Source organism: Procambarus clarkii, chromosome 14 (genome assembly GCF_040958095.1).
Source record: "Procambarus clarkii isolate CNS0578487 chromosome 14, FALCON_Pclarkii_2.0, whole genome shotgun sequence".
NCBI classification, from domain to species: domain Eukaryota; kingdom Metazoa; phylum Arthropoda; class Malacostraca; order Decapoda; family Cambaridae; genus Procambarus; species Procambarus clarkii.
The window spans coordinates 6,995,041-7,009,045 of NC_091163.1; the positions used below are offsets into that span (position 1 = coordinate 6,995,041).

At 41.7% G+C, this 14,005-nt stretch overlaps 1 protein-coding gene across 1 annotated transcript; it reads right to left on the minus strand.

Annotated features, from left to right (window-relative positions):
• Positions 1-1,780: 1,780 nt before the first annotated feature.
• On the minus strand, positions 1,781-13,967 carry LOC123771147 (metalloproteinase inhibitor 3). Its single transcript, XM_045763581.2, has 4 exons — positions 13,848-13,967; positions 11,749-11,973; positions 10,719-10,817; positions 1,781-7,908 (listed from the first exon to the last, which is right to left on the minus strand). Exons 1-4 carry the CDS (start codon positions 13,953-13,955, stop codon positions 7,630-7,632), a joined length of 711 nt encoding a protein of 236 aa, XP_045619537.1. The 5' UTR covers positions 13,956-13,967; the 3' UTR covers positions 1,781-7,629.
• Between the last annotated feature and the right edge of the window lie 38 nt (positions 13,968-14,005).

The following is a 14,005-nucleotide window of genomic DNA, read 5'->3' on the forward strand; positions in this document are numbered from 1 at the left end:
GTTTTGGCATTTACGGTATCGGCGGGTAGGCGGTTCCACGGGTTTATTACCGAATGGGTGAAAAAACGTCTCCTGTTTTTCTGTTTTTGTAGGACGTAACAACATAACAGTTGCCTAACTCCCTCGTGAACTGATTCAAAGATATACATTAACGTTGAAATTCAATCAGCTGTCAGTATAGATAAACACACAAGCAGTAACACCAGATGAATGATTAATAAAGATTAAGCCACCCAAAAGGTGGCACGGGCATGAATAGCCCGTAAGTGGAGGCCCTTTGGAGCCATTAACAGTATCAATAGCTGGTACACCATCTGTGAATAGTGTCTTCACTAAACTCACAGATCCTGCTACCAAGTATGATCTTACACAGTCTCCGTGGCGCAGTGGTAAAACACTCGCTGGGCGCTTTGGGAACGCTTTGGCCTGGGTTCGTATCTTGGCCGGGGAGGATTGACTGGGCACCAATCTTTAACTGTAGCCTCTGTTCACTCGGCAGTGAATGGGTACCTGGTTGTTAAACGATTTGGCGGGTCGTATTCCAGGGAAAATTAAGATTAAGAACCTGCCCGAATGTGCTGTGCGCACATGTATGTGCATGTCCCAAATGTGCTGTATGTGCATGTCCCGAATGTGTATGTGCTAGTGGCTTTACAAGAATGTAAAAACTTGTATATAAGCAAAAAAAATTATTGAATCTATATGCTCCAGTAGGAAAGTTAAAATTATATTGATCTTCCACCCTGTGCTCAAGCAGAGCCCACCATCATTCTTAATGACTACAATGCTAATATGGCATATAATTCCTCTTTCTTACCTCTGTATTAAGACTCGTGTCAGGACCTAGGTTTAGTCATCTCGGCAGAGAAAACATAATAAATCGATGCCCACCTAGACAGGGAGAAGCTGTTTGCAAGATGTAACAACCTTGGCTCCCAGCTTGACTATGTAAACAGATTCAAATACCTTGACCTTGAAGTGCCACAGTATGGTCCTGTTGTATTCAGGCTCTGTCGTTAGTATAAAGAGCTCTCAAGGCTGTTTATCGACCTGATTGTATTTGTGCTGTTTTTTCTGCCATGTTCCCCCCCTTTTTTATTTTTTCTCAACACATTTTATACTTTAATCTCAATTAGTATTAAGTTTTAGTCTTTAATGTTTTTCCTCCCCAAAACGCTTTGCGTAATAGTGGCTTTAGGCATTGTAGGTACTAGCTCCATTTTTTTTTTTTTTTTTTGGGGGGGGGGGTATATATACAAGAGTTGTTACATTCTTGTACAGCCACTAGTACGCGTAGCGTTTCGGGCAGGTCCCTGGAATACGATCCCCTGCCGCAAAGAATCGTTTTTTCATCCAAGTACACATTTTACTGTTGCGTTAAACAGAGGCTAGTTAAGGAATTGCGCCCAGTAAATCCTCCCCGGCCAGGATACGAACCCATGACATAGCGCTCGCGGAACGCCAGGCGAGTGTCTTACCACTACACCACGGAGACTGTTAAAACCTGTATCTATAAATCTATCAATTTTTGTATAACCTCTTGTATGTATGTACTTTACCTGAATTAACATTTGAATTTGAATTTTGTTGCAAGTTATCACGCAGGCTTGGATGCTAATTTCAAAATTGTAAAAATGATGTACCTTGCACACATCAGATCTTTAGTGGATTATGCTGCACCTCTGCTTGCTTTGCCCCAATTAATACTCTGCCCCAACAAACACTCTGGGCCATATTTGCTTTCAAGATTTAACTTGGATGACATGGAATCAAAGTTCAATTATAGGTAACTCATGTTTATTTCAGCATTACATATTCAAAACTAGTTTATCAGTTTGATTAAACATTAAAAAAAAATTCTTGTGATCCTAAAATTTATGCATGGTGCAGGTACCTGGTAAACAATAAATGCATCTTGCAGGCCTAACATCATAAGACAATGCTAAGAAAACCTGAAGACTTCCAGGGTAAGCTGAATCACAGACTTACTACTAATATTTCCCATATAATCTACAATTGATTATACCAATTATTTTTAAGACAATTTACAGTACTAAATGAAATACTTTCAGTAATCACATTCAGTTAAAGGATTTCAATGATTACATAGGATTAGATAGGATTACAAACAAGGAATCACCGGTATACAATTTTTCACTGAAGGTTATATAGAATTTTAGATGGAAATCTAAAATGATTTGAACACTTTGTAAATATTCACACCAGGTTGATTAATTTATAATATGATATGAAATTTAATACAATAGTCTCCAAGATGAAAGCAATTCCAAACTTTAAATCATATATATTTATATGAAATATAAGCTGTAAGATAAATTGAAATAATTTAAAGTATTTTAAAAGTGAGCACCGTACATCACCGCATCGCAGATGCTCTGATAAAGTTAGCTCTATACATCACTGCTTCAGAGATGCTATTACAAAGTTAACTCTATACATTACATATCCTCAATGTATACTACATATTTTCAGTTACGAGATTTGTGTTTGCAATGCACAAATTGCAACACAGCCACTCGTATAAAAATATTATCAAGTACCGTACTTTAGACAACGTCATACTGCTGCCAACAGCTATTCTCACTCATTAATTACTCCATTTCTAATTCCTGCTGTGCATACTGTAGTATATGGTATGACAGACACACACTACTGTGGGCTATATACACTTCCATGTGACATACATACAGTACATACTAGTACTATAATGAGACAAATAATATGGTGAGAAAGATAAAGATACACACACAAACACACACACACACACACACACACACACACACACACACACACACACACACACACACACACACACACACACACACACACACACACACACACACACACACACCCATTGTTAACTCTGTTAACATTTAAAGTACAGCTGGAAAAGATCATCAAGGCAAATGGGGGGGGGAGGCCTTCAACAAGCTGCCGGCTTCCTGTCCTCATCGAGGCCATTAGTGTTAGTGACTCTCGGGTAAAAGTAAACTGAGGCTTCGTTACTGAGTGGACAGCGCTTGGGGGTCATAATCTTAAGGGCCCAGGTTCGATTCCCATTCGATGCAGAAACAAATGGGCAGACTGTCTTTCACTCTGGTGAAGTGCTGTTCACCTAGCAGTTAGACAGCTGCTACTGACTGCTTCCTGGAGATATGTGTATACATGTGTTAAGAGAGAAATATATGTAGTTGACATTATAGAGGAAAAATAGACTGGTTAGAAAGGCGGGGTCCAAGAGCTAATAGCTCGATTCTGTAAGCACAAATAGTAAACACACACACAAACAATAGAAGAAGTGGTGATATGATCACTATGTACAAAATAGAAGCAGGAATCGACAAAATTGACAAAGAAGAAGAATTGTTGAAAATAGCAGCCTAAAAAACAAACTGCCAAAAACATTAGAAAGTTCACTTTTGCAGAGTAAATTCAATTCAATTCAGAGTGGTAGAAGGTTAGAACAAGGTAAGTAAAGAAAGTGGTGGAGGCCAAAACCGTCAGCAGTTTCAAAGCAACATGAAAAAAGAGTACTGGGAAGACTAGGACACCACGAGCATAGCTCTCACCCTCTAAACTACACTTGAGTAATTACATTTTGGTAATTATATATACATTCATACACACAGCAGTGAGATGCAAACATATTACAGTATTACAAACACACATTCACACACTACAGTCAGACTTACACAAAAGAACAACTGTGTAACAAATCACCTAATAAAGTTTGTCCATTACGTACTTTGAATATCAACACAGAGACCATTTAAAGTAATCCAAACAAGCACAATCAAGGGGCATAATATTTTTTTGAAGTCATTATATGTAGGACATATTTTCACTTATCACCTGTGTATTTCAGGGTAGTTGTACAGTATCGTAAATTTTGTATGCAGTTAATAATGCTGTACTATTATACAAAAATTTTATTTCTTTAGCCTGAGTGTTGCAAGGCTTAGAGACTACTGAATCACATTTCATTGTAACATATAAAAGAGACAAACACACACACACACATTGTTTGGTTCTCACACATCAGTTAAAGCACTTATAACATGTTAAGGTTAAGCATATAAGCTATTAATTCCAAAATCATAATATAAATATACATTATAAATATATATATATATACACACACACACACACACACATAAAGCACATTAGAAACTACAAGCTCTGAAGTGCTGGCTGTTTAGCTGACTCCATTTTGTCATTTGTACAAAGAAATAAATGTGTGATAATGAGTGCTGTGGAGCAGATTCTCTTGGCAAAGAATTTTTGCAAATGAAGAAAAATGTTACATGACAACCTGTTGTTTGTTTGAAAACATGCACACTGGAACTTCTACAAGGAAAAAAAAGTCACCCTTTGGTTAGTTTAAATATACATTTTACTAAGACTTTCCTTACAATATGAGGTATTTTATAATAATAATTTTAGTTATTTGTTCTCATAATAATTAAGGCACTAATAACCCCATGGGTGACATACCTAAACAGATAATCAATTGTCTGCAGATATATAAAAATTTGAAGAAAGAAATTAATCAAATTTACATAAATATTCCACAGTAGAACATTAAACTCGAATGTAAATGCTTGCCACATTAGACCTGAATGATCTCTAACCTCTCTGGTATGGTACATGTTTCAATCAACTGCCTTTAGATAATGGCCTCTTTTCTGCACCACTTTCAATTGTTGCCACGATATCTGAAAATCTCAACCTAACATAAGGCAAATTAAAATTTATACCTCACATGAAAAAATAATGATAATATTAATGAACAAATCCACAGGAGCCTTGATGGGGGCTCGAACCTGTGCATTGAGTGTTCCCAGAGACACGTTCTAGTCAACTGTACCTCGACATTGACCATGTCGTGGTACAGGTGACTCGAGCGCGTCTGGGAACACTCGACGCATAGTTTTGAACCTTCATCAAGGCTCCTGTGGATTTGTTCTCTGATATATCATGTTAATGTGATTTTTCTGTGTAATAATAATAATAATAATAATAATAATAATAATAATAATAATAATAATAATAATACTGTAATAATAATAATGATGAAAAGTAATAATAACATAATTATTCGTTTAGTGCTTTGCAGTGTGGTGTCAAGTATCCATTCCAACAGTGATGGAACTACACTGAGTACTATGTACTGAGTACTATGCTGATGCTACTGCATTGATACACCGAGTACCACTCATACAGTGATTTATATTTTTGTCCGGTATCATATGATGATAACTAATTGAGAAAGCCCAGTTTTTATCTTGTAACCTTTCCAGAGCACTCTAAAGACGATCAAACTTGGTTCTTCATTAACAAATATTTTAAAATGTCCTAATATGTTAAACTATTTAATTCTGTATAGGAAGCAATAGCTTCAAGCTCAACAAGCCACAATGTAGGGCATACAACAGGAGACACTTTCACCCACAGGATAATAACCCAAGAAAGTGCTTACTTGCCGAAGCTGTAAATACCAAAACAATACTCCAGTTCGGAATTAAACCGGACATAAATACTCAGAAATAACGAAGGGGAGATCTATGCCAAGCTGCCGGCATCCTGCCCCCATTGAGGCCACTAGAGATGGCAGCCCTCATGTAAATTCAGGTAAATCATGGAGGATTTTTGTTGTTTTTAAACATTAATGACTTGCTCTTGCCATTTGGGTTAGATGCTTAGAGCTTCAGTATAATCTAATGCACTGCAGGGATTTATAGCAGTTTTGATTTTGCTTGCCAAAAAAATATATTAAGTTCCAAGTTTTATTGTCTTAGTACTGACATTTGTAAGCAGGACATGCACGCAAGTGACTTGACGAACTACAGTATGGACCAACCCGACGCAGAAGAGGAAACGCCTTACACTATGCAAGTTGATACAGAATATTACTAATTCTCCAAAAAAGATCAACTCCTTTCACAATATTGTACCTTGACTCAAAAAGTTTAAATTAATACACGAAGACACAAAAACAAATGAAAAGAAAATTGAAACATTTATAATGTTTTATTTGCATAATGTTGCGCATGAGCCAGCACGAGATGGGCAGGAAACATTTTCCTCCCTTGAGGACAACATACAACCAGTGCTGCCTTTTGCCTTTATATGACCAAAACTGGCATATACTGTATTCACCCCAAGCAGTAGCAGTTTTTCCTAATGCAAGTGAAATGTTTTATCTTCTACATTATGGATATAAATGGAGCACCAATGCAAGTGCAGAGTATTGCTTTAAAAAATTTTCTCGCTTTTTGATTGGGATTCGTGTAGCTCGGCATCTATTCTTCGAGAAGGAAAATATGGCTGTTGTGTCAAAAGTGGTAGAGAACCACAAATTTTGAGCTCCCACTCGTGGAAAATCTTGCAGAATATGAGCACAGCTTTAACTTCAGACAAAAATATATTATAAGTTAATTTTAACATTTTAAACACAGTAACATTTTCAATGAATAAATTCACATCTGCTCTTCATACGAAACACACGTTTTTTTCTACGAGCTGTCCAGGTGTTCATTCACATCTGTCACTAATGTTATCGAGTGTTAATGATCAGTAAGATTTGTTATTTTCTGTTATTTGTTCATGATAACAAAAGCACCGAGATCATAAAAAGTTATCTTTGCTTTCTTGGTAACAATTATTACTGATCCTAAGTAGGAATTGCTTCTAACAGCATTTAGTACATAGCCATCAACAGAAAATGGCCACAGACATCCACATGAAGAGCCACAGATCAAGAGCATTATAACTTGATATTCTTCAATACTGTTAAGAATAAACAATTGTTTTTTTTTTGTCGGGTGTGTCTTCTTCAAAAGATCATCAATTATATATAAATGTACACCATTCATTAACATTTCATCAGTATGACTAAATTGACACAATTAACTAAATTTGTCTCTATTCTAACATTTTATATGCAGCCTACTTAAATTATCAACAGACTAGATTCTTTCCAACCAAATATGAACATAAACCATCACCACAAAATACAGCAGTTGAATTATCATAAAAATATAATTATATCTACCATTACTATATAAGATACATTATTGTCAGAGAGAGAGAGAGAGAGATACAACATAAGTTATGTTTGCTCTCTTGCTTTGTCATGTTGCAGAGCACATCAGTTTAACAGCCCTCTAAAGAACCAGACTTTCTTCAGACTTGTTCAGACTTTGTTCAAATTTGCTCTAGACTTGGTCCAGATTTTGTGTACAGTGTCTCTGGACCTCCACGCTTCAAACGTGCTATCTCGCACATAATGTACAAGAAACTTAAAACAGTAAATTTAATATATTTATGAGGATCCCAAGTCTACAAGGTGACTCAGTAAGATGTGATCTCACTACATCATGTCTCGGAAGAACAAACTTAATCACATCTTAGATCTGTGGTAACAAAGTAAAGCTGAATATTTGTGCTTTGTTTTTTATTGTATTTTGTAGCAGTTTTGTGTGTCTATGATGTTTGCTAAAGCTATAAACACACTAGCACAAAACAAAATCTATATTGCTCTATGTTTTTCCTCAATGCAAATGAAAAACCTTGCTTAAACTACTTGCAAAACTTGAAGTGCAGACTTCAGCCATTCTTGGGGACGTAACCAATTCTCGTGAAGACATTACGTGGCCGCCCTGGTCGTAGTGGCCTGCGTCCATGGCCCGGAATGCGCTTGTAACCATATCTTGATGGTTTATGCCGACCTGGAGTGATGGCGACGTCTCTGCTGATGTTGTTGTCTTGGGTGTTATTGATGGTGACATCAGTAGCATTTTGCACCCCCCGAAGAGACTTCATGCATGTCCAGTACAGGTGTCCACGAAGCCAGTCGCAAGTCCCATCTGGACCTCGAAGGCACATCTGAGTTGGAAATATATAGATCTTTTATTATATGCCAAATGAACAGTACCAGTTAACAAGGTAAATTCCTCATATATATTATTAAATGTTTAGTTGACTGATAAATAGTTATACTGCCGAAGCTGAGAAGATATGGTTCCTAAACTCAAACACTACTTTAATCATTTACACGATGACAATAATTAAATACCCACATCATTACTAAAATCATACGACCACAGTTTTAAAGTTACGACAAATTTCCATGTACTGTACTGCCGGCCATTTTACCCTTGCAGTGATGTACCGGGAAATTGAAAGCTTCTCTGGTCTTAGGTATAATATTTGTTCTAGTGCAAATATACAGCAGCTAGTTTGTTGTTGCACAGGCATGAGCACTTGTTGTTGCACAGGCATGAGCACTTGTTGTTGCACAGGCATGAGCACTTGTGGTTGCACAGGCATGAGCACTTGTGGTTGCACAGGCATGAGCACTTGTTGTTGCACAGGCATGAGCACTTGTTGTTGCACAGGCATGAGCACTTGTGGTTGCACAGGCATGAGCACTTGTGGTTGCACAGGCATGAGCACTTGTGGTTGCACAGGCATGAGCACTTGTTGTTGCACAGGCATGAGCACTTGTGGTTGCACAGGCATGAGCACTTGTGGTTGCACAGGCATGAGCACTTGTTGTTGCACAGGCATGAGCACTTGTTGTTGCACAGGCATGAGCACTTGTTGTTGCACAGGCATGAGCACTTGTGGTTGCACAGGCATGAGCACTTGTGGTTGCACAGGCATGAGCACTTGTGGTTGCACAGGCATGAGCACTTGTGGTTGCACAGGCATGAGCACTTGTGGTTGCACAGGCATGAGCACTTGTGGTTGCACAGGCATGAGCACTTGTGGTTGCACAGGCATGAGCACTTGTTGTTGCACAGGCATGAGCACTTGTTGTTGCACAGGCATGAGCACTTGTTGTTGCACAGGCATGAGCACTTGTGGTTGCACAGGCATGAGCACTTGTTGTTGCACAGGCATGAGCACTTGTTGTTGCACAGGCATGAGCACTTGTTGTTGCACAGGCATGAGCACTTGTTGTTGCACAGGCATGAGAACTTGTGGTTGCACAGGCATGAGCCCTTGTGGTTGCACAGGCATGAGCACTTGTGGTTGCACAGGCATGAGCACTTGTGGTTGCACAGGCATGAGCACTTGTGGTTGCACAGGCATGAGCACTTGTGGTTGCACAGGCATGAGCACTTGTGGTTGCACAGGCATGAGCACTTGTGGTTGCACAGGCATGAGCACTTGTGGTTGCACAGGCATGAGCACTTGTGGTTGCACAGGCATGAGCACTTGTGGTTGCACAGGCATGAGCACTTGTGGTTGCACAGGCATGAGCACTTGTGGTTGCACAGGCATGAGCACTTGTGGTTGCACAGGCATGAGCACTTGTGGTTGCACAGGCATGAGCACTTGTGGTTGCACAGGCATGAGCACTTGTGGTTGCACAGGCATGAGCACTTGTGGTTGCACAGGCATGAGCACTTGTGGTTGCACAAGCATGAGCACTTGTGGTTGCACAGGCATGAGCACTTGTGGTTGCACAGGCATGAGCACTTGTGGTTGCACAGGCATGAGCACTTGTGGTTGCACAGGCATGAGCACTTGTGGTTGCACAGGCATGAGCACTTGTGGTTGCACAGGCATGAGCACTTGTGGTTGCAACAAACCCACCTCCCTTGAATCCTGCCTACCTTGGCCTAACTCCCCCACCCTTGTAGCTGCTCAGGCCTATTCTCCTGCATTGTGCTTACTCTCCTCGCTCGTGGCTACTCTGCTTAGGCCTACTCCCTTCTACATAGGCCTATGAACCTATGAACCCTGAAGCATATTCACCCAGCTGGGGTATAACTGCTGACAAGGACACACATCAAGTGCCTTTTGGACAGTCAACTTTCTCACAAAATTCTTTCGCAACCTCTTATCAATACCTTGAGTATACCTTGATAAGGTATACAATACTGTATACCTTATCAATACAGTACAGTATATCTCTAGGAGCCGTGTCGGCATTTATTTAATGAGCAAAAATTGGGGGAAATATTTGGAATACAATTTAAAATGTAGGTACAAGTAGCAGCTTAACAATGTTCCTGCAACACACACAACACAAACAACCGCCCTGCAACACATACAACTGCCCCTGCAACACATACAACTGCCCCTGCAACACATACAACTGCCCCTGCAACACACACAACACCACCCCTGCAACACATACAACTGCCCCTGCAACACACACAACCTCCCCTGCAACATGCCCAACTGCCTCTGCAACACATACAACTGCCCCTGCAACACATACAACTGTCCCTGCAACACACACAACCGCCCCTGCAACACACACAACCGCCCCTGCAACACACACAACTGCCCCTGCAACACACACAACCGCCCCTGCAACACACACAACTGCCCCTGCAACACACACAACTGCCCCTGCAACACAAACAACCGCCCCCTGCAACACACACAACCGCCCCTGCAACACACACAACTGCCCCTGCAACACACACAACCGCCCCTGCAACACACACAACTGCCCCTGCAACACACACAACCGCCCCTGCAACACACACAACTGCCCCTGCAACACACACAACTGCCCCTGCAACACACACAACCGCCCCTGCAACACACACAACTGCCCCTGCAACACAAACAACCGCCCCTGCAACACGCCCAACTGCCCCTGCAACACACACAACCGTCCCAGCAACATCATGCTGGTAAACAATACACATAAGAACAGCCGCCGGACTCACAGACTGTCGTCCCTGGCAATCGTTCTTCTCAAAGGCCGTCTCCCACCCGCAGAAGAAGCTGGCCTTGGGGCACTCCTCCCATGAGTAGCAGGGCATGATCTGAAAAAAATACAGCTTCATTAGAACATAATAAAATCAAGGACACTACAGATCTATTGGCAGTATAATACAATATAATACAATGCAGTTGCCGTTCATATCCACCCAAAAACATTTACCCAAATGTACACAAGGTGTGAGGTGGAGGGTGGGGGGGGGGGGGTGGCAAATATGTGAGGCGAGTTTACTTTGTTTAATTCATTGCAATATTATTGTGTCTGTGAGGGTTGGGGGGTCAGAATAGATGAAGGAAGTATCGTCAGCAAATAGTATAGGTTTAAGAATGTTAGAAACATTTGGGAAAATCTTGAATGTATACAAGAAATGGGAGAGGTCCTAAGATGCTGCCCTGTGGCACTCCTACTGTCAATGGTAGAGTGGGGGAGGCTATGTTATTGATGGCTACATATTGGTGTGTGTCACTGAAATAGGAACGAATATAGTCCAGAGCAAGGCCTTGATTACCAGTGGTGAGGTTTAATTAAGAGGTAGTTATGGTTTACAGTATCAAAGACGTGGATCAGAACACACACTAGAAGGTGAAGGGACGACGACGTTTCGGTTCGTCCTGGACCATTCTCAAGTCGATTGTCTTGAGAATGGTCCAGGACGGACCGAAACGTCGTCGTCCCCTCACCTTCTAGTGTGTGGTCTGGTCAACATATTTTAGCCATGTTACTGTGACTCCTCGCCTGCAGTATCAAAGACCTTTCTCAGGTCAATGAAGAGGCCACTTGGGAACTCATTTTTGTCAAGGGCTGTGTAGATTATATCAAGCAGACTAATAATGGCATCATTGGTACTCTTTTGAGAACGGAAGTCAAACTGGCAGGGACTTAATATATTGAGTTTTACAAAGATCCTTTCAGCTTCAAATCCTTCCTCCACCGACGGCTTAGAAGGCACAAGAAAGAGCCCCCCAAAACCTTACCGGACAGTCGCAGCCGCTCTGGTAGAGGAGGCGGAAGCCCTTCTTCATCTTGGGCGTGAGGCTCCTGATGGGGGCGGCGTAGTCACAGAGGTCGACCCAGGGCTTCCCGCCCGCCACGGTGCCCGTGATGACGTGGACGGTGCGGGCCTTGAGCTTGGCCATGCAGGTGCTCGGTGGGGTATAGATGAGGCCCTTCTGCAAGATCACCTCCACCTTCTCCGACCCCTGGCGGTAGAGTTGGACCTCACTTTACTGCCACATCTTTACAATTTGCAATAACAATAATAAAAATTAAGAAACATAATTGTATCCAATTTGTAGTTTGGTATTACTAGTAACTACGAGTTTGTTACAACTTAAGCGAATACAAAACTAATGAGGAATCCTTTGGGAAACTGCATACACATATCGCAGACACACAAAATGGTACTCTACCTTGTTAGTTAATGGCGTAAAGTAATCAATAGCAGTTACTTAAGTCACTATAGTGGCACGGGGGTGTACTTCCGACCCGCATTCTCACATCCTTAGGCGGTCTTCACCGTAGCAGTGAGGGACAGTGAGCTAGACTGGGTGAACAGTTCACCGTCGACGGCTTTAATCCACAGTGGCGGCGTGCTGCAGGCTCACCCTTGAGGCCGGTGCTTTAATGCTTTAGTGGTCACGCGTCATCATGCTCCCCACAAACAGCAATGCTGCTTCGGCGTCGTGACCTTGGTGGGGGGTTAGGACGATGATGGGGGTGACACGCACGGCTGCCAGCCCTACACACCCCCCCTGGCGGCAGACAGGTACAGAGCACAGACGTGCTTCTCCAGCATATTTAAAGCTGCAGACTTGCTTCTGGTTGTGTCTAGCTCAGCAGACTTACTTCTGGTTGTGTCTAGCTCAGCAGACTTACTTCTGGTTCACCAACAAGTGACGGGGTTGGTTTTCCAGTGCGAGCTCTTGACGATATCTCTCCGGTTGAGGAGTAATATGGTTAGAACTGATTCAAGTAATTCAGTGACTCCAAGAATATTGAGTATCACCGGCTTGGTATCATTGCTTTAGCTCCTTGGTCACGTTGCTAAGACATGTGTCAGCATAATGAAGGCACAGTCCTGGGGCCAGATTCACGAAAACACTCGCGCAAGCACTTACGAACGTGTACATCTTTCCCCAATCTTTGACGGCTTGGGTTACATTTATTAAACAGTTTATGAGCATGAAAACTTCCCATTCAACTGTTGTTATTGTTATAAACAGCCTCCTGGTGCTTCAGAGCTCATTAACTGTTTAATAATTGTAAACAAAGCCGCCAAAGATTGAGAAAAGATGTACAGGTTCGTAAGTGCTTGCGTAAGTGCTTTCGTGAATCTGACCCCTGGTGGGTGGATAGTGTGCTATATCCACCCAGTGGATAGTGTGCTATATCCACCCAGTGGATAGTGTGCTATATCCACCCAGTGGATAGTGTGCTATATCCACCCAGTGGATAGTGTGCTATATCCACCCAGTGGATAGTGTGCTATATCCACCCAGTGGATAGTGTGCTATATCCACCCAGTGGATAGTGTGCTATATCCACCCAGTGGATAGTGTGCTATATCCACCCAGTGGATAGTGTGCTATATCCACCCAGTGGATAGTGTGCTATATCCACCCAGTGGATAGTGTGCTATATCCACCCAGTGGATAGTGTGCTATATCCACCCAGTGGATAGTGTGCTATATCCACCCAGTGGATAGTGTGCTATATCCACCCAGTGGATAGTGAGCTATAGTATGCTATATCAAGTCTCCAAAACACACATGTGTTTGGAGCTTGACATTTTCCTCATTGAGGCGCTCTACATCCTTCACTACATGCAGGTTTGATTTTAACTTATGCAGGACTTGATTAAGGTTTCCATAATGAGACATGCTCTTGGTATATATATATATATATAGTTCCAGGCAGCCTTGAGAGAGCGTAAGGCACCACACACACACCTCTGCGCTTAACCACCGGAAAACAAACAAAAATCACACACGCACAACGTAAACACACACGTAAAACAGACTACAACATGAAACACCAAAGTGGAGAAAGGGCTGCCAGAGGAAGCACCACTGACCTTGACCAGTTTCTTGACCTTGACCTTGTAAGCCATGTCACCGCTGGGTGTCTCTGTCAGTCGACGGACGCGGGCCAACACCACTGCAAACACAAGAAACAACATCATTATAAAGGAAAAAGGAATGAGAAGGATTAAGGAATCTACAAGAAGGCTTG